General features: G+C 44.1%; 1 protein-coding gene across 2 annotated transcripts in view; it reads right to left on the reverse strand.

Moving 5' to 3' along the window:
• The window catches only part of BCAR3 (BCAR3 adaptor protein, NSP family member), a 195,204-nt gene that overhangs the window by 97,391 nt on the left and 70,254 nt on the right, over nucleotides 1–27,559 (reverse strand). For both annotated transcript variants that reach the window (XM_084851785.1, XM_084851786.1), the window contains one exon: nucleotides 10,695–11,019. In XM_084851785.1, coding sequence (XP_084707911.1) covers nucleotides 10,695–11,019 — 325 coding nt within the window. The remainder of the gene's footprint in view (nucleotides 1–10,694; nucleotides 11,020–27,559) is intronic.

Below are 27,559 nucleotides of genomic sequence, written 5' to 3' on the forward strand. Positions count from 1 at the left end.
TTCATTCTTCAAATAAAGTGTTATTTATTTAATCAGTTTCTAGACCACTTGACTATATTTAAAAAGAAATCTTGAAGCAGTTTATGACATAGAAATTTGAAGTACAAAACATCTACAGTAAAAATATTTAAAGAGAAAGAGAAAATACAGAACATCTCAGTTAAAAATATTTTTAAAAAACATCCTCAATTAAACATTTAAAATCAGAGAACAATCAACAAACTGGGCAGCATAATCAGGCAGGGAAGGTCTAGGTGAAAAAGTAGGTCTTTAACTGGCTCTTAAAACATACCACTGTTGGCGCCCCCCACATACCAAAGGGGCAGGATTCCAAAAATGGGGTGCCACTATGGAGGAAGGCCACTTCTGGGTTGCCACTAAACAGCTATCTGCAGGTGGCAGAACAACCAGTAAGGCCTTCTTTAATGAACTTAGTAATCAAATGGGTCAATATGGGGAAAGTCAATCTGCCAGGTAATCAATGAATGTCCAACATGAACAATATAGGACAATATATTGTCTCTGATAGGACAATACTAATGAAGGTCTGTTAGGGGCACAACATGCTACAATAAAACGGACAGAAGATACATAAAACTGGCAGCTACACCACTCGCCATAATAATAGACTATAAGAAATGCGCCTAACCAAGCACGTTCCTGCTTTCTTGGGGGCAGGAACTGCAGTCTTTACACACTATACCAACACAATAAATTGCTTAGGTGAAGTAAGACCTGTGAGAAAGCAACAGAGCATTCTTCTTCTGATAGTATCTCAGCCTGCCTGTACTACCCAGTAAAAAGCAAAGTGAGTCCAGGCAAAAAGTTCACAAACCAGTTCAAACAAGCAGTGAGCCTCTGATATGATTCCTCCAGAACAATGTGAAGGGCTACCTGCTCCCATGGGAACCTGTCTGATCATTAAGATCGCCAGAAGAGGCCCTGCTCTGGGTGTCTCCACCTTCGGAGGGGAAGTACCAGATTTGGGCCTCTTCTGTGGTGGCACCCAAGCTATGGACCTCCCTCCCAAGACTGTAGGTTTCTGGTGAATGAAATGTTGACACATAAGGGGTGTTCACAAGTCTTCCGCACCCCCACATGTTCGTGAACACATGAATGGGAGAGCAGGGGCCACACCCTTGTGTGTAGAGTGGAGGGCCAACAGCTCAAAAAACTTACACGCACAACCTTAGTCATGTGGTACAAGATGGAAGGTCACGCACTTCCATCATTGAAGGTTTTGTAACCAAATCATACCAACATGTATTAAAATATATGTCACTTGGATCAGAGATACATGATGAAGAAGTATAAGAAGTAACTTGTAAATCTATAGTAACTTGCAAATCTAGAAGCAAAACTTGCAATGTAAAATGCGAGACTAAAGGCCAAACGACACATGAGGCAGAAAGTCTGTGATCAGATCTCTCAATACCTTCACTTAAAAGCAGCCATGCTGGAAGGGCGAATTGGACAGCAGCCACAGTGCTTCTGTCCCTATCCAAATTACACATGCTACAGTAGTGTTTTGTTAAAAAACAAAGAGATAAAAAACATTTTCACAGATCTCCCACATCATGTATAGCCTGGTCCAGAATATTCAGCATTCACATATGAATGCTGTCAATCTAAGATTAATTTTGTGAAAGTCTAAAAACTGATTATGTATATCAGCTCTCCCCAACCTGGTGCCCTCCAGATGTGCTGGACTGGGAGTTACAGTCCAAATTATCTTGAGGGCACCAGGTTGGTGAAGGATATATGTATGTATGTATGTATGTATGTATATGTATATATATTCTCCACACACACAATCTGGATGAGTGTCAACATTCAACTGAAGCTTTTGAACATTTGATAATATCTAGACAATTTTCTAGCATTCATGTACAACTGATGACATTTACAAATTTCATATATTCACTGTCACATTGTAAATTCTAACATTAGGACTTGCTAGTCTTTGGGCACAATCTGATGCATGTTTAGACAAAAAAAAGTCCTACAATTCCCAGCATACCCCATGCTGGCTGGGGCATGCTGGGAGTTGTAGGACTTTTTTTCTAATGCACAACAGCATGGAAGCAGGCCTTTCTTTCTTTACAATTTACTGCAATGTATTTTTAAAAGCATTGTCACAAATTCACTGAACTATTGTTCAGAAGGGTCTCTTTCCCACACCCTTCTTTCTCTTCTGCCCAGGCAGCATTAATTCATCTGTAGTCGGCATGGAAATGGGATTAACATGAGCCACCCTGGGAGAAGATTATGTATAGCTTCTCTTTAACGTTTCCAGAGCTGAGGAATCCACAACCTTCCTTTGTGACTCAATAGCTGTTGCACAGAGGTAAACAAGGCCACAGCGTAAATACATCCCCTACCACTGTTTTCTAAATCAAAACATTTTGTGGCTACAGTAACCAAAATAATGGGGTGGTGTTTTTTTTTTTTAAAGATTATAGGAAAAAATGGATATTGAGTTCCAGGCCAAACAGATAAACTCATCTGTTTACATCAGCGTTCCCCAACCTGATGCCTTCCAGATGGGTTTGACTTCAACTCCTACCATTCCCAGTCACTGGCCATGCCAATACGCTAATCTTAAAAATACATACTAATCTTAAGTTTAAGGCCTAATCCTCACCAAGGTAGTAAATCTATGTCTGGTCTGTAGAGATTGCAGGTAGAGTGTTCAAAAGAACTAAAAAATCTTCCATAGCTCACCAGAAAAATAAAATCCCTCCACAAAGAAAACAAGATGCCAGATAAAAAGAGATCTAGCTTGGCCTTCCCCCCAATAATTTTCTACGTACAGCAATTTTTTTGAAAGAATGAACCCTCCACTGTCAGTCTTATGTGGCCCAGAGACAAGTTCAGTAAAAATTAGACCTACAATATAGAGTATTCAGACAATTTGGAAATCTACTGAAGATGGGTACAAACTACTGATTTTGTGTCTGACGCATAACTCTGTTGCAATAAGCAGCCCTACAGGGCAACAACTAAGCACCATTTCTTTGTGCCAGCTATAAACTTGTAATATGTTCTCCCCTCACCCACCCCTAACAATCGCTTGCCTGTTTAAGTTGCTTACATTTCTGGCTGCCTGATTTTTACTTATGGGCAGAAATGGCAATATGGAATTTAGGTATATTAATTATACAAGATTGACAAATGCCCTTTAGATGCTGTTCCCCATACCTGGGTTTCTAACATCAGCTGTTCAATGCCTTCTGGAGACCAAACACATTGCCTCACTTAAGTTCTGGAGCCTGTAAATCCTATCAGCAGCTCTGGCTCCCACTGTCCTTAGGATCTCAATGTCCCTGATTATTATGGTGCTTGTCCCTCTCTCCTGCCTACCAATCAGCTGCCACAAACTCTTGGCTCTCCTGCTGGGGCACAGGAAATGCCAGCAGGAACTAAGGCTCTCTGGGACTTACGGAATCACAGAGTTGCAGGGGGTCTGGTAGTGCCATCTAGTCCGACTCCCTACTCTATGCAGAAAATCCAGAGTTTGACCATTCCCAACAGATGGTTGCCCATGCTCTGCTTGAAGACCTCAAGGGAGGAAAAGCCCACCACCCTTTCAAGTGATTGGTCCCACTGTTGAACCGCTCTCACCACTGAGAAGTTTCTCCTCCCAAAATCTACCCTCCTATAACTTAAGCCTATTAGATCTAATCCTGCCCTCTGGGGAAGCAGAGAACCTCTGCCCTCTTCTACCTAACAGCCCATCAGATATTTGTGTCCTCTTCTCTTCCTCAAGCTAAACATACCCAGTTCCTTCAGCCTTTCCTTATAGGGCTTGTTTCCCATACCCCTGACCATCTTTATTGTCCTCTTCTAAATCTGTTCTATCTACATCCTTCTTAAAGTGTGACACCTACAGCTGAATACAGTACTCCAGATGAGGTCTGACTAGTGAAGAATAAAGTGGAAATATTACTCCTCGTGACTTGGAAACTATGGCTCTATTAATACAGCCCAAAATAGCATCAGCCTTTTTTTGCAGCTATTCACACTGTTGACTCGTATTCAGCTTATGATTGACTACAATCCTAAGATCTTTTCCCCATTTACTAGTGCCAATCCATTCTATACTTGAGAATTTGACTTTTTTTTTTGCACCTAAACGTAGACCTTTGCATTTGTCTCTGTTGAATTTCATTTTGTTAGTTTCAGCACAGTTTTCTATCCTATCAATGTCAATTTGAATTTTACTCCTGTGTTCTGAAGTATCAGCTATCCCTCCGAGTTTTGTGTCATCCACAAATTTGATAAGGATTCCCTCCATCCCTTCATCTAAGTCATTGAGCTGGTTCACACCTAATGTCAACCCATTCACAGGTTGTTGCTGGAAACTGAAAGCAGTTCGAACATGTCAAGCATCCCCAAAATTCATGGGTTAATTAACCCACAAATTGCTGCCAAACACCACTGTTAAGTCCAAACAGGGTCAGTCTAACTGGTCTATAGTGTCCTGGATCCCCCTTTCCCCCCTTTTTGAAGATTGTAACAATCTTTACCGGTCTCCAGTCCTGTGGACTTTCTGCGAAAGAGTATCACACAGGGAGTCACAAATCTCGCTATCTGTCAAAGTACAAGTCCAGGAGTTTCCCGTAGAAGTGTTCTTACTCGCTTTTCGTAAACAACTTCAAGATTTAATCACATGACAAGCAGTATATAAATATTGCTAATAAATTTAAAAAGTTGCTTGTTCTGTTCTAACACTGCTTCTGATTGGTTCTTTCAAATCTCACAAGAGAACTCAACACCCCAAAAAGATACATGTAAAAATGCAGAAAATGCATAAACATCCACTACAACAGCCTTCCCCAAACTGGGGCCCTCCAGATGTTTTGGATTACAACTCCCAGCATCCCTGAACACTGAGCATGCTGGTGGGGGGCTGATGATAGTGGTAGGCCAAAACATCTGGGGAAGGCAGGTCGACAATTTAGCCTCAGTGTTTCCCTCATAATAATGGGCTTGCAGCCTGAGCAGGGCCCACAGGCCCTGGTCAAGGGTACCCATTTTCCCCTACCATGCCTGGGCTCTACTGTGCTGCCATCTCCAGCCTTTTCAATCCCACCAAATTCCAGGTACTCAGAGACTGTACAGCCAAATCACAACCCACCCCCAAACCAGGAACCTTGAGCTTACAGTATCCTAGTTTCTATACAGGAGCAATGGCAGGCAGCTGCTCCACCCGTCGCAGCAGCATTGGCAGCTGTTGCCCAGCAGCTGCACCCCTTGTGGGGTTTGCCAGTGCCTGCTTGGTGCATTGGCAGGAAGAGATAGGCCACGCCAACACAGTGGATCATACTTTTTCCCATTACGTTTTTGAATAATAAAATGGTATACAACCTGCTGACACAAATGCCTCAAGTTAAATTATTTCGTACACCTTATTTTTATGCCAACATATAGCTTCACTTTCTTGTCCCCCCACGTCAAAGACAGGGAAGGATGCAGGGAAGGGTCTGCAAAACACAACAGAACCTCCAGTGTGTCAAACGAAAATAAAGAAGTTAAAAAATAAAATTAAAAACTAATGAAGGCTGTTGTCACAAGCAGAGGCCAAAATAGACAACGATGCATTTTATGTGCCAGATGCTAGTTGCTTTTGTTTGTGTGGTGAAAGACAGACACATCTGTTAGTCTATCTAAAAAAAACAAAAAAGTCCAAAAGGCATTTCCTGAATTAACCAAAAAAGCATAAGAAAGAGCAACTGGCCAATGCAAATAGAGCACAATGAACATAGCCATAGCCACTCATCCTGAAAAGGATGGTCACCAAATGTAATGCTGGTTCCACTTAGGGCTCAGCCTTGAGAAAAGAGGGCTAAAAGATATACAGTCATGTGAAAAAGAAAGTACACCCTCTTTGAGTTCTATGGTTTTACGTATCAGGACATAATAAAAATCACCTGGTCCTTGTTGTTGTTGTTCAGTCGTGTCCGACTCTTCGTGACCCCATGGACCATAGCACACCAGGCCTTCCTGTCCTGCGCTCTCTCCCGGAGCGTGCTCAAGTTCATATTCGTTGCATCGGTGATGCTATCTAGCCATCTCATCCTCTGCCATCCCCTTCTCCTTTGGCCTTCAGTCTTTCCCAGCATCACGGTCTTTTCCAGAGAGTTTTCTCTTCGCATTAGGGGGCCAAAATATTTGAGCTTCAGCTTCAGTATCTGTCCTTCCAAGGAGCACTCAGGGTTGATTTCCTGTAGGACAGACTGATTTGACCTCCTTGCAGTTAGGGGACTCGTAAGAGTCTTCTCCAGCACCACAGTTCGAAAGCATCAATTCTTCGGCGCTCAGCCTTCCTTATAGTCCAGCTCTCACAGCCATACGTTACTACTGGGAAAACCATAGCTTTGATTAGACGGACCTTTGTTGGCAAGGTGATGTCTCTGCTTCTTACTATGCTGTCTAGGTTGGCCATAGCTTTCCTCCCAAGGAGCAAGCGTCTTTTAATTTCATGGATACATTCACCGTCTGCGGTGATCTTGGAGCCCAAGAAAATAAAATCTGTCACTGCTTCCATTTCTTCCCCTTCTATATGCCAGGAAGTGATGGGGGCAGATGCCATAATCTTAGCTTTTTTAATGTTGAGTTTCAAACCAGCTTTTGCACTCTCCTCTTTCACCCTCAACAAGAGGCTCTTTAGATCTTCTTCGCTTTCTGCCATTAGGGTGGTATCGTCTGCATATCGGAGGTTGTTGATAATTCTCCCAGCAATCTTAATTCCGACCTGTGATTCATCCAACCCGGCGTTTCTCATGATGTACTCTGCATATAAGTTAAATAAGCAGGGTGACAATATGCAGCCTTGTCGTACTCCTTTCCCAATTTTGAACCAATCAGTTGTTCCATGTCTGGTTCTTACTGTTGCTTCTTGACCCTTGTACAGGTTTCTCAGGAGACAGGTAAGGTGGTCTGGTACTCCCATCACTTTAAGAATTTGCCACAGTTTGTTGTGATGCACACAATCAAAGGCTTTAGCGTAGTCAATGAAGCAGACATTGACGTTTTTCTGGAATTCTCTTGCTTTCTCCATGATCCAGCGAAAGTTGGCGATTTGATCTCTAGTTCCTCTGCCTCTTCGAAACCCAGCTTGTACTTCTGGTAGTTCTCGGTTCGCATACTGCTGAAGCCTACCTTGTAGGATTTTGAGCATCACCTTGCTGGCATGTGAAATGAGCGCAATTGTGCGGTAGTTTGAACATTCTTGGGCGTTGCCCTTCTTTGGAATTGGAATGTAAACTGACCTTTTCCAGTCTTGTGGCCACTGTTGAGTGTTCCAAATTTGTTGACATATTGAGTGCAGCACTTTAACAGCATCATCTTTTAGGATTTTATATAGCTCAGCTGGAATATTGTCATCTCCGCTAGCTTTGTTGTTAGTAATGCTTCCTAAGGCCCACTTGACTTCACTCTCGAGGATGTCCGGCTCAAGTTCAGTGACCACACTATCATGGCTATCAGGGACATTAAGAGCTTTCCTGTATAGTTCTTCTGTGTATTCTTTCCACCTCTTCTTAATCTCATCTGCATCTGTTAGGCCTTCCTTCTTTGTCCTTTATCATGCCCGTCTTTGCACAAAACGTTCCCTTGAGACCTCCAATTTTCTTGAAGAGATCTCTAGTCTTTCCCATTCTGTTGTTTTCCTTGATTTCTTTGCATTGTTCATTTAAGAAGGCCTTCTTGCCTCTCCTTGCTCTTCTCTGGAACTCTGCATTCAGTTGGATATATCTTCCCCTTTCTCCCTTGCTTTTCGCTTCCCTTCTTTCCTCAGCTCCTTGTCAAGCCTCCTCAGACAGCCACTTGGCTTTCTTGCATTTCTTTTTCTTTGGGATGGATTGAGTTGCTGCCTCCTGAACAATGTTACGGACCTCCATCCATAGTTCCTCAGGCACTCTGTCTATCAGGTCTAATCCCTTAAATCTATTCCTCACCTCCACTGTATATTCATAAGGGATATGATTTAGGTCATACCTGAATGATTAAGTGGTTTTCCCGACGTTCTTCAATTTAAGCTGAAATTTTGCAAGAAGCAGTTCATGATCTGAGCCACAGTCAGCTCCAGGTCTTGTTTTTACTGACTGTATAGAGCTTCTCCATCTTTGGCCGCAAAGGACATAATCAATCTGATTTTGATATTGACCATCTGGTGATGTCCATGTGTAGAGTCATCTCTTGTGCTGTTGGAAAAGAGTGTTTGCTATGATCAGCGTGTTCTCTTGGCAAAACTCTATTAGCCTTTGTCCTGCTTCATTTTGTACACCAAGGCCATGTTTGCCTGTTATCCCGGTGATTTCTTGACTTCCTACTTTAGCATTCCAGTCCCCTATGATGAAAAGGACATCTTTTTTTGGTGTTAGTTCTAGAAGCTGTTGTAGGTCTTCATAGAACTGATCAACCTCAGCTTCTTCGGCCTCAGTGGTTGGGGCATAGACTTGAATTACTGTGATGTTGAATGGTTTGCCTTGGATTCGTACTATCATTCTATCGTTTTTGAGACTGTACCCCAGTACTGCTTTTCCCACCCTTTTGTTGACTATGAGTGCTACTCCATTTCTTCTAAGGGATTCTTGCCCACAGTAGTAGATATGATGGTCACCTGAATTAAATTCACCCATGCCTGTCCATTTTAGTTCGCTGATTCCCAAGATGTCGATGTTCAGTCTTGCCATCTCATGTTTGACCACCTCCAGCTTACCTTGATTAATTGATCTTACATTCCAGGTTCCTAGACAATATTGTTCTTTACGGCATCGGATTTTCTTTTCACCACCAGACACATCCACAGCTGAATGTCCTTTCGGGTTTGGCCCAGCCGCTTCACTCTTTCTGGTGCTACTTGGAAATACCCTCTGCTCTTCCCCAGTAGTATAATGGACACCTTCCGACCTGGGAGGCTCATCTTCTGGCGTCATATCTTTTAGCCTTGTGATACCTTCCATGGGGTTTTCTTGGCAAGAATACTGGAGTGGGTTGCCATTTCCTTCTCCAGTGGACCACATTTTGTCAGAACTCTCTGCCATGACCTGTCCATCTTGGGTGGCCCTGCATGGCATAGCTTATGGCTTCACTGAGTTACGCAAGCCCCTTCGCCACAACAAGGCAGTGATCCATGAAGAGGTCCTTAGCAGGTCTTAAAATTAGGTAAATACGACCTCAGATGAACAACAACACATGACATATTATACCGTGTCATTATTTATTTTACAGTAATGAAGCCAAAATGGAGAAGCCATGTGTGAAAAACTAAGTACACCTTATGATTCAATAGCTTGTAGAATCACCTTTAGCAGCAATAACTTGAAGTAATCATTTTCTGTATGGCTTTATCAGTCTCCCACATCGTTGTGGAGGAATTCTGGCCCACTCTACTTTACAACATTGCTTCAGTTCATTGAGGTTTGCGGGCATTTGTTTATGCACAGCTCTCTTAAGGTTCCACCACAGCATTTCAATCAGGTTGAGGTCTGGACTTTGACTGGGCCGTTGCAACACCTCGATTCTTTTCTTTTTCAGCCATTCTTTTGTAGATTTGCTGGTGTGCTTGGGACCATTGTCCTGTTGCATGACCCAATTTTGGCCAAGCTTTAGCTGTTGGACAGATGGCCTCACATTTGACTCTAGAATACTTTGGTGTACAGAGGAGGTCATGTTCGACTCAATGACTGCAAGGTGCCCAGGTCCTGTGGCTGCAAAACAAGCCCAAATCATCACCCCTCCACCACCGTGCTTGACAGTTGGTATGAGATGTTTGTGTTGATACGCTATGTTTGGTTTTTGCCAAATGTGGTGCTGTGCATTATGGCCAAACATCTCACTTTGGTCTCATCTGTCCAAAGGACATTGTTCCAGAAGTCTTGTGATTTGTTCAGATGCAACTTTGCAAACCTAAGCCGTGCTGCCATGTTCTTTTTGGAATTCAGGCAAAGAAGTCTGCTTTTTCATGCCAGTGAACCACTGTGCCCACCACTCACTTAAAATACACACACACACACACACACACACACAAATGTATATGCTGGCACTTTTTTAGTTCTATACTGCTGATTTTATTGCAATTTTATTTGGATGATGATGATGTTTTAAGTAGCAAAATGCCAACAGGAATGTATTTTATGTGGTGTTTAATAAATGGAACTAACAAATAAATAAATGGCTGCTATACAGAAGCAAACAAGGCAAAACATCTAAGAAGACAACAGTGGCCATTTCTATGTATAGAAACAAAGAAATTCAGCTGTAGCAGGAAGAGACACGGAACAGCTGCCCGTTGCTTAAGAACAGGTTTGGAGCTTCAGACTGAAGACCAAAATCAACTTGAGTGGACCTTAGAAAGAAAACACGCACAACATGCCTGAACTCTCATATTATTACAATATGAGATTATAGCATCTGGGTTAAACAAAGATATAGGGGGAAAAAGAGACACAGAGCACATCTTATATTAATGAATGCCATAATTAGCTTTAAAAGTGCAATTTTATACACATCTACTCAGAAGTAAGTCTCACCAAGTCCAATGAGTCTTACTTCCAGGGTAAGGGGGTATGGATTGCAGCGTTGTTTTTACATTGGGGAACACACGAGTGCAATTTCTCTTGAGCGTCACTGGAAATACTAATAAACTTGGGTAGCATTCATAGCAGATTAAATTTAACACGATTTACCTGTGGTGGAAGCTGTCATTCTTCCAATTTTTCTGGGGATACTCCTCTATGACATCTTGAATCAAAGGTCCTTGGGTTCGATGTGCTTTGGAGTATGGCAATGTTCCCATGTGGCTAAAGGAATCACAGGATCCAACAGGAATGGTTCCCTTTTTCTTCCTTGGAAGGGTGCCATGGATAGAAACATCACTGCAGGTGTTTGAGCGACGTTCGGAGGATGGTTTGCTACTCAAAAGGTCCATAGAAGAGGCCAGTGAGAACTCATGGTTCATCTGCATATTTCTTGGGAGACTTGCAAATTTCCCAGCTGCGATCATTCTCAGTTCTAGAAAACAAGAAAAGCACACAGTGGAATTTAGAAAACACAAGAGCAACCTTCTTGGACCAGGGCAGAGCAAATCAGGATCAACATTCTGACTACTCATCTATCTTACGTTAGAGGAAGTTTTTTTTTTTTTAAGTGTGTTAAAATTAAGAGTTGACAACTGACAGACCCAGGATTAAGAAAGTCTACCATGAGCATATCTAGGGGTGTGTTTCCACGACAATGGAAGGAGAAGCAAATAGAGGAGTACCAGATTTTTTTTTAAGGAATCAGCTGAGAGCTCCACACCTGTAAAAACTGCTTCACAGAACATACTTCCGGGTCAGGGGGGAGGGAGGGCTGGAGTGAACGTTATCTGACTGGCAGGGGCTGCTCAACCGATACAAGAAGCTTCCCCCCCAGGCTCCCCCCCTTTCTCCTTTCCCCTGAAAATCCAGATGCACCTACATTTCAAGAGCAAGCCTCACTGAGCACAATGGGAGTTACTTCCGAGTAGACACACATACACTTGTGCAGAGAAAGATGGGGGGAACACAGGTATGGGAAACCAGCCCCCTTTCTAACCCGATGCTGTGCAGGATCTCTATAACAAAGGTGTGAAGTAGTTACTTCCTAAGACAATAAACTAAACAACGGCGAATGGGAGCCTCAAGATCACACTTTACAGCATTTAGGGAATTTGTGCTTTAAACTGTGCTATTTCAATTGAGGGGGATCTCTGTAAATTCTGATGTGGGCATTCAGGGGACAAACCTCATTGAGCACAATGGGAATTACTTCTGAGTAGACACTAAACGGTTTGTGCAGGGACGGGAAACACACAAGGAACACCCCTTGACCAGGATCAGGGTGAAAGGCACACCCCTGGGCAGGGCTAGCATACCCAAGGTCAATGCGGGGGTTGGGGCACACAGCAACTATACCGGGGAGAACCCGGCTTAAGGGAAAGAATGGGACTTTATGCAGTCTCAGGAAATCTGGTTTTTCCCTGAAAAACTCTGGGGTGGCTGCTGGATGGCCATGACATCATGTATACCTAACGACTTCAACACACAGCCAAAGTAAATCGCTCATGGATACACCCCCATAGGTTTAAAATGCCAGGCTACTGTTGTTACTGTAGCTTTCTAGCCAGCTTCGCGCTGGCATGAGTCAGCATGTTGTTGTTGTTTTAATGAATGGGAGAGGAGAATAGAAGCAGGAAGTTCCCAAACTTTTAGGGTTGAGGGGCACATTTGGAATTTGGAGAGAATGTTGCTCTCACCAAATGGCTGGGGTGGGGGCCACTGGCCTTTCATAAAAAGGCTGCCGTGGTGGGCATGGCTGGCGATAAGACACTCATTTCCCAGAAAGCGAACTGGTGAGACTAAAAGAAAAGTAACTTGCCCAAGAATCTAAGTACAAGGCAGAGATGGGGGGGGGGGGCTGCTCTCCAAAACACAAAACCTCTATTATGAACCCAAATAAAGATGGCACTGGAAGGCAGAACTTTGCATTGCAGTGTACCAGCCTCTCTGTTATACAAATAAAAATAAAAATTAACGATCAGAAAGGGCAGGGAGCCTGGGGGACACCAAGATAGGAGTCTACAAGCACATTGGTGCCCACAGACCCAACATTGGAGACCCCAGACTTAATAATGAATCTCATGGAGAGTTGTTTACAACCACTCAGCTATCTATAATAGTGCTGAACCTTGTAAAGCAGGGATGGGCAGCTAATGGCTCTCCAGATATATTGGCCTACAATTCCCATCAGCCAATTCCCAACATAGCCAATGCTGAGGCAAGCTGTACGGCATCTGGAGGGCCCGATGATGCACACCTCTGCTGCAAAGCAAGTAGAAAAGCTACACCACTGGCATCGATGGATACTGCTCCTCTAGTATCCAGTCAGTGTGGGACCAGCTCCAGTTACAAGTTGTGATTGTACACAGGCCTCATCCACTGGCACATTTTATGCACCACTTTGCCAGTGCAGTGACTTGTAGGGTCAGGTCAAGATGTATGACAAATCCAGAGTTGAAAACCCAAAACACACATAGATACTCAAATGTTCTGCAGGATTTCAGGAGGGTAGGCTGTTATTACCAACAACATTTATCGTTCTAATTGTTGTTTAACTCCCAAGCAGATCTTAAGCAGGTCAAACATCAGCGAGGAATCATTTAACTACAGCTAAGTTGTCAGAAAGGACTGATATTGTACAGACGATCTTCAGTTCAAGTTCAGCAAGAGGTGCAATTTGAAAAATATTCAGTGCTGCGGGAAAAAGGCTTCCTTAAGGAGCACAGGCATGGGTCACGTGTTCCTAAATGCCTGCAAGCAAAAGGATCTAACAAGGCAGGAACAGATAACTGGAAGCCTTTTGTGGGAAACACAAATTATTTGACGCACATTCGGCTCAAGATGCTCCAATACATTATCCCAGTAGTATATAAAAATATATTTATGTATGGCTTGGATCCTGAGTTCCCAGAACACTGGATGGTGGTGATAATTTTCACTAATCCCCCCCCCCAAACCCAAAATCTGCTCCAGCAGTTTGGGGACCATCCAGAACAGTATAAGGCAGGGGCGGGGAACCTCTTTCACCCCAAGGGCTAAATTCAATTTCAGAGAAGCTTTCAGGGGCCAAAGAATCGGTGGTTGGGGGAAAAAGCGTGGAACTTGGGGAAGGGGGCATGGCTCCCTGGGGAACCCTAGAAGGTTGGATTTAGCCCCTGGGCCCGAGATCCCCACCCCTGGTGTAGGGGGTGGTATGGGGGGGCTGCAGGGAATGGGGATTCAGCAAATATTGCCTCCCCCCACATTTCTGTCCATTGGAGCCTCTGCCGGTTTGAAAGCCCTTCTACAAATGACAGGCGCCTTTTTGTTCACAGAAGTGAGACTTACGATCTGAGCCTATCTAAACCTTCAGACAGACCCTTACAAATCTACATTCATGGAATTCCATTCTTATGGTAGAGGCAAACGGTGAACTTTAGACAAGGTCATAACAGAGAGATCAGATACAATCATCCAAATGGAAATAAAAACAACATAGGAAACTGCTTTATAACCAAGTCAGACCCTTGGTCCACCTAGCCCAGTACAGTCGACACTCACCGACAGCTGCTCTCCAGGGTTTCAGGCAGGGTTTTTTCCAGCCCTACCTGGTGATGCCAGGGATTGGACCTGGGACCTTCTGCGTGCAGAGCAGGTGCTCTACCACTGACCCATGGCCCTGACTTATGGGTGTCATATTTACCTACTCTGAAGTAATCTTCAGAGGTTTTTCTCAAGGTGTCCCTGCCAAGTGTGGTTATAAAGGTGACTACCAGAGAAAGTACAAGCGGGGTTTCGAAGAGGCAGAGGAACTAGAGATCAAATCGCCAACTTTCGCTGGATCATGGAGAAAGCAAGAGAATTCCAGAAAAACGTCTATTTCTGCTTCATGGACTACGCTAAAGCCTTTGATTGTGTGGATCACAACAAACTGTGGCAAATTCTGAAAGAGATGGGAGTACCAGACCACCTTACCTGTCTCCTGAGAAACCTGTATGAGGGACAAGAAGCAACAGTAAGAACCAGACATGGAACAACCAATTGGTTCAAAATTGGGAAAGGAGTATGATGAGGCTGCATATTGTCGCCCTGCTTATTTAACTTATATGCAGAGTACATCATAAGAAACGCTGGGTTGGATGAATCACAGGTCGGAATTAAGATCACTGGGAGAATTATCAACAACCTCAGATACGCAGATGATACCACCCTAATGGCAGAAAGCGAAGAGGATCTAAAGAGCCTCTTGTTGAGGGTGAAGGGGGAGAGTACAAAAACTGGCTTGAAACTCAACATTAAAAAAACTAAGATCATGGCATCTGGCCCCATCACTTCCTGGCATATAGAAGGGGAAGAAATGGAAGCAGTGACAGATTTTATTTTCTTGAGCTCCAAGATCACCGCAGACGGTGACTGTAGCCATGAAATTAAAAGACACTTGCTCCTTGGCAGGAAAGCTATGGCAAACCTAGAGAGCATAGTAAGAAGCAAAGACATCACCTTGCCCACAAAGGTCTGTCTAATCAAAGCTATGGTTTTCCCAGTAGCAACGTATGGCTGTGAGAGCTGGACTATAGGGAAGGTTGAGCACCGAAGAACTGATGCTTTCGAACTGTGGTGCTGGAGAAGACTCTTACGAGTCCCCTGGACTGCAAGGAGGTCAAATCAGTCCATCCTAAAGGAAATCAACCCTGAGTGCTCATTGGAAGGACAGATACTGAAGCTGAAGCTCAAATATTTTGGCCACCTAATGCGAAGAGAAAACTCTCTGGAAAAGACCCTGATGCTGGGAAAGACTGAAGGCAAAAGGAGAAGGGGACGGCAGAGGATGAGATGGCTAGATAGCATAACTGATGCAATGAATATGGACTTGAGCACGCTCCAGGAGAGAGCGCAGAACAGGAAGGCCTGGCGTGCTACGGTCCATGGGGTCACGAGGAGTCAGACACGACTGAACAACAACAACAACAACCAGAGAAAGGGCCTTTTCAGTGGTAGCACCCTGGATTGTGGAATGCCCTTCCCAGAGAGGCCCGCCTGACACCTACAATGTGGTCCTTTCAGCACCAGGTAAAGACCTTTTTATTCTACCAGCCATTTTAAGAGGTTTTAAAGGTCGTTTAAAGATTGTTTTTAATACCTTTAACATTTTTGTGTTTAAACGTTGCTGTCAGGGGCTCCTTGGAGGGCTCTCTCAGTCTAATCCAGTAGCTAAGTCCAGACACAGACAAAGGGATTCTTTTCAAAGCTTTATTCTTCTTTTACAACTTAACAACTATACCGTTTGCAACTAGATCTGAGCAGCACAGTACCTATGCCCTAAGTTGGAACAGTTGGTCCCCGTTTGAAAGGGAATTACTGGAAGACCCCTGAACTTAAGGACTAGGGAGAGTCCCTCCCCTTTTCCCTTGGATCCTCTGGGGGCAGCCTTTGTTTGAGCGCCAACCGGGCACTACGCCTCCTTTCCGCGCCCTCCATCTGGCGCCGCTCTCTGCGTCTGCGTCACGCATCCACCAAGTCTGCTATCTGTGCTCGGTCACTCCCTGGACTGCTAACTAAACTAGGAATGCTGGTGGGAGGAATCTCCGTCAGCTGTTGGTCCTGGGAAAGAGGAGCACGCTCCTCTCCCAGGAGCGACTGCTCTTCCTCAGAATCAGAACTACTCTGGGACTCCATGGGCTCAGTGTCCACCCTGACAGTTTTCTGCAGGAATTGTTATATTGGTGCTGGTTTTATTCTATCTATTCATTCTGTTCTATTTGATGTTTACATTTTAGTGTTTTAAGGGTTTTAAATGTTGAAAACTGCCCAGAGGGCCATGTTGAGTGAGTGGTACAGAAGTGTTGAAATTAAAATCAATGAATGAGGAACAGGGATAATTGGGGGCCATAACAATAAGAATAATGCATTTTTTCTCCAGAGTATTTTCCTCTAAACCTTAATATCTGAGTCGGCATTAAAACAAGATACTTTGTAACATTTATCCCAGATTGAATTAGCTTTCTCACTATAATTGTAGATGTAAGCCACAAATTAACTTCTCGTACATGTTGCTTGTACATGTCTTCTCATCTTTCTGAGCTAGCTGTAGTTATTGTTTACAAGCAGACTCACTTACAAGGAAATATGTAGAGCTCAATGTTCCATTTGCCTCAGGGTGCAGCACCCAATGGGTAAAATAGAATACTTGCATTAACTTGTAGGCCACAATCCTGAACACGCTCACCCAGGGCATTATTTTCAGTGGGCGCAACTGGGCATGGGCCCCAGATCTTTTTGAGCTGTGCACCGGATCTTTTGAGCTGTCCTAATTGCCATTTTTTTTAACGTTTTCCCATTGACTTGCACTGGAAAACAGAAATGGCCATAACTTTTTTAGTTTGTATGATAAATACATGAGACTTGGAGACCTGACAGCCCCCATGGATCTGATTAAATCTGCCCAATTTCAGACAGTTAGGTCTAGTGGCTTTTGTACTAGTCAGAGGTAAAATTTGCTTTTTTCAAGAAAATCTGTCAAAGTAAAGAGCTATCTTTTTTTGTGTTTTCACATAAGTTCATGGAATCTGGGCAGTGGCAGCCCCTATAGAGATGACTGAACATGCCAGATTACAGACAGGTCCAGTGGCTTTTGTGCTAGCCAGGCATAAAGTTTCCTTTTCTCAAAGACTAAAACAAAAAGTAAAAAACTGTCAAGCCACACAGGGGATTAGGGATCCTAATCAGGAGGTGTTTAAGGCAACCAGTAGGAGGTCACTATTCCTAATCTCTGGTGTAGGGTTTTTTGAGGTGCAAAAAACCCTCTCTCCTGCAGCTTTTCTGCTCTTACATGCCCACTGTTGGGAGCTTGCTTGCAATGAAATTTTGAAGAGGGAGAAGGAGGGGAAGAAAGAGCTTCATGTGAAATACTGGTATTTCACACAGCATCTGATTTTACTGCCCTAAACTGGAAACTTTGGCTTCTGCAGAAGTTTAGTAGCTTCAGTACAGCAAAGGATCCAATCAGCCTCCACAAACTTCTTTCTCCCCCTCCACTTTAATTTCTCCTAAATAGCTGTAGGACTCAAATAATCCCAAAGGGAGGGTTAGGACTATGTGGTGCCATGATCGAGGAACTGATAAGGCTTTTAAACAGGTTCTACAGTTTTAAAAAAGCTAGAAAAAGCCCTCAGCCACCTCACCTCATGAAGTTCATTTAAGTACGTGCAATGCTTGCAAACCTTGCACAGCCTCCTAAATTCCTCTGAAGTACTACCTCTCTGAAAGGAGACACTTGGCTTAGGGAATTCTCTCTACCCCCTCCCCCCCAACATTTCCAATCACCATTCTTCTTTTCTTCTTCCTTCCCCTATCCTGTTCTTTTTCTTCTTTATTCCACCCAGAGGATATCTTGGGGAATCCTTAAAAAGAATTATCTTCGGTGGGCAAAAAAAGTTCTGAACTGTATTTCATTTTATATGAACAGACAAGAGGGTTGTTTTTTCTCCTTCTCACTCAATTCTTTGAGAAAAGTGGGTTCAAACAAATCTGGGGCAGTTTTGTTTGTCAGTTGCCATTATCCAGCAATAGGAAGGGCTGTAGCTCAGTGGTAGAGCACATGCTTGGCATGCAGAAAGTCCCAGGTTGCCCAGCATCTCTAGGTAGGGCTAGGAACCTGTCCTGAAACCCTGGAAAGCTGCTGCTGCCAGTCAACATCGACAGTACTGGGCTAGATGGACCCAGGGTCTGACTTAATATAAGGCAGCTTCCTATGTTCCTATGAACAGAAAGCTTTAATAAAAATAGGAGTTTGGGCTTTGTTTTTTAAGCGGAGGAGAGATAAATACTGCTCATTTATACATGCCTATGTTTGCCTACTGAGAAGCCCCATTATGTTTAATAAGGCTTACCCTCAGGAAAGTGTGTATAGGATTCCAGCATAGGTTACTTTTGCAGGGAGGTTTGCACCTTGATGTTCTGTGTGCTTACTCAGAAATAAGTCCTGAGTTGTGAGCATGGTACTGACTGCAGGCTTAATACAGTGCCTACCTAATTCCATCTAATGAACTGACCACCCTTTCAGCATAGTCCTATGCATGTTTTGTCATTTGTGTGTGTGTGTTTTATTTTGCATGAACTCTAACTTCAGTGGTGAGGGAAAGGCACTTAGTACATGCTCAGAGTTTCTCCGTAACTTAACCCTAGTTTCGAAAAGAGACTCATTGGCTGAATCCTGGTGAAGTCTTGGCACAAATGAAGTTATGGGGAGGAAGATACAATGAGAGCTTGTGCATAACAAGGAGGAGGTAGAGAGGAGTTGCACAAAACAAGACATCTGTTTTTATGAAGAGTTGCTGGAGGATGGTAGGATGAGGAGGGATGGTTGCATGGAGGGGAATAGAATTGGTAGGAGGAGAATGTAAGTGCTCAGTGGTGAAAGAAAAGCATTCTGCATATGTTCAGAGGCACTCTCTATTTAAGAACATAAGAAGAGCTGTGCCGCATCAGACCAAGGTCCATCAAGTCCAGTATTCTGTTCACACAGTGGCCAACCAGATGCCCACGGGAAACCCACAAGCAGGACATGAATGCAATAGCACCTTCCCACCCATGGTCCCCTGCTACTAACATTGCTGAAATGTAAATAAATTCTCCCCTTCATGGATCACTGCCTTGTTGTGGCGAAGGGGCTTGCGTAACTCAGTGAAGCCATAAGCTATGCCATGCAGGGCCACCCAAGACGGACAGGTCATGGCAGAGAGTTCTGACAAAATGTGGTCCACTGGAGAAGGAAATGGCAACCCACTCCAGTATTCTTGCCAAGAAAACCCCATGGAACCTATCACAAGGCTAAAAGAGATGACGCCGGAAGATGAGCCCCTCAGGTCGGAAGGTGTCCAATATGCTACTGGGGAAGAGCAGAGGGTATTTCCAAGTAGCACCAGAAAGAGTGAAGCGGCTGGGCCAAACCCGAAAGGACATTCAGCTGTGGATGTGTCTGGTGGTGAAAAGAAAATCCGATGCTGTAAAGAACAATATTGTTTAGGAACCTGGAATGTCAGATCAATGAATCAAGGTAAGCTGGAGGTGGTCAAACATGAGATGGCAAGATTGAACATCGACATCTTGGGAATCGGCGAACTAAAATGGACAGGCATGGGCGAATTTAATTCAGGTGACCATCATATCTACTATTGTGGCCAAGAATCCCTTAGAAGAAATGGAGTAGCACTCATAGTCAACAAAAGGGTGGGAAAAGCAGTACTGGGGTACAATCTTAAAAATGATAGAATGATCTCAGTACGAATCCAAGGCAAACCATTCAACATCACAGTAATTCAAGGCTATGCCCCAACCACTGAGGCCGAAGAAGCTGAGGTTGATCGGTTCTATGAAGACCTACAACACCTTCTAGAACTAACACCCCAAAAAGATGTCCTCTTGATCATAGGGGATTGGAATGCTAAAGTAGGAAGTCAAGAAATCACCGGGATAACAGGCAGGCATGGCCTTGGTGTACAAAATGAAGCAGGACAAAAGCTAATAGAGTTTTGCCAAGAGAACATGCTGATCATAGCAAACACTCTTTTCCAACAGCACAAGAGGCGACTCTACACATGGACGTCACCAGATGGTCAATATCGAAATCAGATTGATTATGTCCTTTGCAGCCAAAGATGGAGAAGCTCCATACAGTCAGTAAAAACAAGACCTGGAGCTGACTGTGCCTCAGATCATGAGCTGCTTCTTGCAAAATTTCGGCTTAAATTGAAGAACGTCGGGAAAACCACTAAACCGTTCAGGTATGACCTAAATCATATCCCTGATGAATATACAGTGGAGGTGAGGAATAGATTTCAGGGATTAGACCTGATAGACAGAGTGCCTGAGGAACTATGGACGGAGGTCCGTAACATTGTTCAGGAGGCAGCAACGAAATCCATCCCAAAGAAAAAGAAATGCAAGAAAGCAAAGTGGCTGTCTGATGAGGCTTTACAAGTAGCTGAGGAAAGAAGGGAAGCGAAAAGCAAGGGAGAAAGGGGAAGATATACCCAACTGAATGCAGAGTTCCAGAGAATAGCAAGGAGAGACAAGAAGGCCTTCTTAAATGAACAATGCAAAGAAATCGAGGAAAACAATAGAATGGGAAAGACTAGAGATCTCTTCAAGAAAATTGGAGATCTCAAGGGAACGTTTTGTGCAAAGACGGGCATGATAAAGGACAAAGAAGGCAGGGACCTAACAGAAGCAGATGAGATTAAGAAGAGGTGGAAAGAATACACAGAAGAACTATACAGGAAAGATCTGAATGTCCCTGATAGCCATGATAGTGCAGTCACTGAACTTGAGCCGGACATCCTCGAGAGTGAAGTCAAGTGGGCCTTAGGAAGCATTAGTAACAACAAAGCTAGCGGAGATGACAGTATTCCAGCCGAGCTATTTAAAATCCTAAAAGATGATGCTGTTAAAGTGCTGCATTCAATATGCCAACAAATCTGGAACACTCAACAGTGGCCACAAGACTGGAAAAGGTCAGTTTACATTCCAATTCCAAAGAAGGGCAACGCCCAAGAGTGTTCAAACTACCGCACAATTGCGCTCATTTCACATGCCAGCAAGGTGATGCTCAAAATCCTACAAGGTAGGCTTCAGCAGTATGCGAACCGAGAACTACCGGAAGTACAAGCTGGGTTTCGAAGAGGCAGAGGAACTAGAGATCAAATCGCCAACATTCGCTGCATCATGGAGAAAGCAAGAGAATTCCAGAAAAATGTCTATTTCTGCTTCATTGACTACGCTAAAGCCTTTGATTGTGTGGATCACAACAAACTGTGGCAAATTCTTAAAGTGATGGGAGTACCAGACCACCTTACCTGTCTCCTGAGAAACCTGTACGAGGGTCAAGAAGCAACAGTAAGAACCAGACATGGAACAACCGATTGGTTCAAAATTGGGAAAGGAGTACGACAAGGCTGCATATTGTCACCCTGCTTATTTAACTTATATGCAGAGTACATCATGAGAAATGCCGGGTTGGATGAATCAGAGGTCGGAATTAAGATTGCTGGGAGAATTATCAACAACCTCCGATATGCAGACGATACCACCCTAATGGCAGAAAACGAAGAGGATCTAAAGAGCCTCTTGTTGAGGGTGAAAGAGGAGAGTGCAAAAGCTGGTTTGAAACTCAACATTAAAAAAACGAGGATCATGTCATCTGGCCCCATCACTTCCTGGCATATAGAAGGGGAAGAAATGGAAGCAGTGACAGATTTTACTTTCTTGGGCTCCAAGATCACCGCAGACGGTGACTGCAGCCATGAAATTAAAAGACGCTTGCTCCTTGGGAGGAAAGCTATGGCCAACCTAGACAGCATAGTAAGAAGCAGAGACATCACCTTGCCCACAAAGGTCCGTCTAATCAAAGCTATGGTTTTCCCAGTAGTAATGTATGGCTGTGAGAGCTGGACTATAAGGAAGGCTGAGCGCCGAAGAATTGATGCTTTCGAACTGTGGTGCTGGAGAAGACTCTTACGAGTCCCCTGGACTGCAAGGAGGTCAAATCAGTCCATCCTAAAGGAAATCAACCCTGAGTGCTCATTGGAAGGACAGATACTGAAGCTGAAGCTCCAATATTTTGGCCACCTAATGCGAAGAGAAAACTCTCTGGAAAAGACCCTGATGCTGGGAAAGACTGAAGGCCAAAGGAGAACGGGACGGCAGAGGATGAGATGGCTAGATAGCATCACAGATGCAATGAATATGAACTTGAGCACGCTCCGGGAGAGAGCGCAGGACAGGAAGGCCTGGCGTGCTATGGTCCATGGGGTCACGAAGAGTCGGACACGACTGAACGACTGAACAACAACAAAATAAATTCTAGTCATTCTAAATTTGCATGCATGTATACCCTTCAGGAATTTTGCAGGTTTCTTGCCTGGGGGACACCTCTAATGATCTGTGTATTTTCATACAAACTTACCCAAAAACTATTGGGGAAGGGAGGAAGGGAAGGGAAAGCACATCACTCCCTGACCCAAATTGGAGAACTCCCCTGCCACATGAACTGCTGCACCTATCCTTCTGAAACTTTGCTGTTTCTTACTTAGGGACAACTCTAGGCTGTCTGTAATTTTCAGAACAATGGTTGACAAGGAACATAGAGAGATAAATATGTCCTCTTTTGGAGACCTCAAAATGTCAAGGACACCCTTGCACAAAACCCCCTGTGGCTGAAATGTGGCAGATGTGATCTCCTCTAATGGGGCAATGAATCCTGAAATGTTTATCCAATTCTTCCAAATAATAAAAATGTTATTGGCAGTTCCTTTTAAAAGAAAATCAAAACATAAACCCTGCACCTATTTCTCTGACACTGGGCAGGTGTAATCCCCTTCTAGGAGGCTACTATGCCTGGAATTATTGTCCAGTTCTGGCCAAGAGAAAAAAGTTAGTTTTTTTCTAATTTCCCATGGTAGTCAACAGGAAGCATAAAGGCTCATTTTTCGAAACCTTGACTCAAAGTTTGGTGCTGAGCTGAAATGGTCTGACTATAAATTGGCCCAAGCAGAAGCGGGATATTTTCTAAAATGCTGAAAAGGGGTCTGAGTTGAAGTGGGGTGAGGGGTCAGTGCACACTTCTTATGTATGTATGTATGTAATCTATACACACACACACACACACACACACACACATATATTAGAGGTGTGCTTAGACTCAGATATATATATTATAAATTTGTGTTATGGGCCTGTGCCCTGGATCTTTTAAGAACCTAGCAACACCCCTGTCGCTCACATTTTCACTGGTTGCATGTACTTCCAATATGCAAGTCGGTTTAGTGTCAGAGCCTTAGGGGATCTCTACACCTCAAGTTTATTGCGCATTCATGGTTGCTCACTCACTGAACTGTGCAGGTCCATTACATGACGTCATCATTGTCCAGTCATTATTCCACTATTTCCTCCCACCTATCCTGTGTTTTCCTCAAACGGAAAAAATGGGGTATTTTTCCAGTTATGCGCAAATGGAGCACCATGTCCTCCCCATGTATTTCTCCCCTAGCATGAATGAAGCGCTGAGTGTGGTTGTTGGGGGTGTGGTCATGATGTCGAAGGTAGTGACAAAGGTCTGATGGGTGTTCAGCCTTTCCACACCAGCACTATTTTGGCTCCTCACCATTTTCAGCCTGCTTGTTCAAAACAGAGCAGCAGAGCAGCAGAATGCCAGAGCAGCAGCGAGGGGGGGCCGCAGAGGGGGGGCCGCAGAGGGGCTGAGTGGCAGGGACTGGCCAAAAGCATGGAAAATGGAGGCGGGGCCCATGGAAATCGGTGGGGGGGCTGTCCTCATGTCGGTCCCCATCCACCAGTAATGTGCAAGGGGAGGGAAAGGGGCAGGAACCCAGGAGCAAGTATCACTGAACCTGGAGCGTGCGTAATGCCTCTTCATGGAAACATAACACTATGGGAATGGCCATCTACAGAGAAGGAAGCGCATACAAAGGGAATCAGTTGTGATCATGCATTTAAAATGGAAGTGGAAAGCCCTGTTTTAAATGCAGGATTTTAGGCTGGTGTAGAAATCCCCTTAAAAATTTAGGGATGTCAGAGAATTTCGCCACGAATCTCAGGAAGGCCAAATGCCAGCGCATTCGGCCCCCTGAAATCGGTGGCAGAATGGTCTGCCCCCCCCCGCCCCCCCCAGGACAGGACTTACCTTGGGCGAATCTTCCTGGCGGCGGCAGCGGCGGCTCCAGCGGTGGTTCGGCGGCCGGTCTTCCGACCAGCTGCCACCGCCATTTCCAGTTAAAAAAAACAAAAAACAAAAAAACGTGATAGGCTACGTAAAGATTTACGTAGCCTATCACGGCTAGATTTTTAAAAAACACCGTGATAGGCTACGTAAATGTTTATGTAGCCTATCACGGCTGATTTAAAAGAAAAAAACAACAACGCGCGTACGCAAATGGCGGCGCCCATGGGCGCCTCCATTTGCGTTCCTTATTTTGGCACGTCTTAGTCTACGTAAACATTTACGTAGAGTAAGACAGCGAAAATAAGGGGAACGCAAATAGCGTAGACGCTACGCTATTTACGTTCCCCTTAGTTTCGCCGTCTTAGTCTACGTAAATGTTTACGTAGACTAAGATGTGCCAAAATAAGGAACACAAATGGTGGCGCCCATTGGCGCCACCATTTGCATACGCGCGTGTGTTTTTTTCTTTTAAATCAGCCGTGATAGGCTACGTAAACATTTACGTAGCCTATCACGGCTGCATGCAGGGACGCAAGCAGCGGTGGCTACGGCTGCCACCATTTGCGTCCCTGCTAGCCAGCAGCTGGATGTCCAGCCGCTGGCAGAGCTGGCCGGCAGCTCCGCAGAATCCCTGTGGAGCGGAGCCGGCTGGCCGGAATTTCGGGGGGGGGAGGGACGGAGCGCCTCCCCCCCGGCCAGAATTTCGGGGGGAGGGACGGAGCGCCTCCCTCCCACCACGAATGTCACCCTTCGAAAAGGTAAGTGACTTTCGTACATCCCTATAAAAATTACCGAGCAGAAAGTGGCTATTGCAAATCCAATTACGCACACAATCTCCATTTTCAATTATGTGCATTTTAACAAGAGCAGCCTGATAATAAGGTGCATACATAAAACCAGGATCGATAAAAGCTCATTGGATTTTGTCAGCATTATATACTCTGCTAACAAAAAGCCCTGTTTTTAAAATATTTCCACTCTTCTTGAGGAAACAAAATCGGGCCAAATTCAAGCAACTTCACCATTGATACCTGGACTGGACATACGAATATAGCTCTCAAGCTGAGTTATTAACAGCACAATACTCAGGAGTAAGTCCCATTGTTTAGGCTTCAGTCCTATACAAACAGGTTACTGTGTGGATAGGACTGCAGCCTTAAACAGCATTATGAAAAGTGATCTATGTCTTTGGAGAGTGGTACTAAGACCACTGCTCATAAGATGTGTTATTTGCTGTGAAGTACACACTTCCACACTTTGCTCTAAAAATCATGCTTTTATGTAACCCCTATAGGAGGCATAAAAAGGATGAGTTCTCCCCCAGCAGCATTTCCCAACAGAAACCAATATCCCAGAACAAAGACATTGATAACTTGCTTACTAACACAAGTAATTAGCGCAAGATGTCTGTAGATACTGCTTCTGCTGAGCCCAAGCACTCCCAGAAGTTAGTCTCTTCACCACTGCAAAACCTCAAAATGCCTTAAGGATGCAATATTCAATTCAGACAGGAATACTGCTGAAGAAACGTATTTGGTAGGACGTATTATTTTCTTCTTCTTCCCCTGCCAGTGTCAGCTCAGTCACACACAGCTTCAAAGGTTGGCTCAAGATGCTAGAGGGTTTCATTACAAGGAGATATGGAAACAAGCCCTAAATGTTACTTGTTTGCTGAAGTGCAATCAACTACAAAAGCCACAGGCCCTGGGAACCGCATGCCTTAAGGCTACTTTCCTCAATTGTTATCTGACGGTTCCTTACAGGACAAAAATTTTAATATGGCCAGTTAGGCTTGCAAACTTTTGAACCAGCTCCTCTAGCTGTGCCTTCATTAGCAGCTGGACCAGGAGCAATTAACAAACAATAACATTTATCTCCACACCATAAAAATCTGACCTGATTTTTACTTGTCAAGCTGCTACTGAAGTCACATAAGAAAGCCAAATTGAACTTCTTCCTGGTCAGCTGGCAACGTGTTGATGAGCCCCAGGTGTGCAGTCACGTGTGATGAGTAGACATGGTTATACGTTTTTTCCACATTGCTATTTTGAAAGGAAGGACTATGAAAATAATGGTGTGGAAGGCAACCCTTATTTCTACTTGGAACAGAACAACAACAACAAAGCCTCACTTGGTATCACATAATGCAAAATATAGGATGGGCAGGGCTTCCTCACCACTATTGTCTTCTTTAAAACAGTTCCATCACCCTTCCTTGTAGCCAGAATCAAAGCTTCCTCAAGAAACCATGGATATATCTATGCTGCAGACCTACATTGGTTTAATAAGCATGGATGTAAATTAATTCCGCAATAAATGAAACCCTGAACCAAATGGTGTCCATTCGGTTCAAGTGCCATTCGTTATGGAACAAATGCCATGAGTAACAAATGGATGTGAATGGGATTCAGTTTTGTTATCTTATTCGTGCCCATTTGTCACTCATTCAAGGGTGGAAAGGGGTTGGTTTTTCCAGTGGCAGCAATGCTGATTTCAGCAGCTACCTCTTGGTGGCTATCATTTTATTCTCCCAGAATGACCCCAAACATTGCATTGCTCTGGGGCATTCTGGGATAAAAATGGGGCCGCCAGTGGGAACTGCCATTTACCCCTCAAGAATGCCCTGGAGCAACACAATGTCCCGGGGATTCTGGAAAAATAAAATGATGGCTGTCAGGACACAGGCACCAAAAATCAGCTCCACCGCAGCTGCAACAGTCAGCAGCAGCAGCAGCAACAGGAAACAGAAGGAAGAAGGGGAGCATAATGAAAACAAATGCAAGCAATGAAAATGAATATTAATTTTAACAAGAGAATAATGGAACAAATGAAATTTTAATATGTAATCATTATTCCCTCTCCACAGGGGACCTTGGGAAGTATGGGCTGACACAGATGTCTTTGAATTCTCAGTACCTTCTACAACCTAGTTCCCAGTTCTTTAAGGGACAAACTGACATATGCCCAATATTAGTTGTAGTATAGATGTGCCCATGGTAGCCTGATCTGTTTTAGCTAATCAAGCAATAACATGTTCCTAGATTTTGGCATAATAAACTGAAGGGCTCTTTTCCATTCTCCTCGAAATATCATGGAGTAAACAGAAGAAACACAGTCCAGAGACTGCGTTGATGTATGCATCTTTATGAATGCACATGGGCACATTTGGGAACTTTGTAGGTTGACTGCAAACTCTACTGAAGACTCACATCAGACATCTAAGCTCAAGGTGTAGAGCACACCCAAATGGATGGACAGC

This window comes from Heloderma suspectum, chromosome 4 (genome assembly GCF_057233095.1).
Source record: "Heloderma suspectum isolate Gila_16-S chromosome 4, 16-S_ref, whole genome shotgun sequence".
NCBI classification, from domain to species: domain Eukaryota; kingdom Metazoa; phylum Chordata; class Lepidosauria; order Squamata; family Helodermatidae; genus Heloderma; species Heloderma suspectum.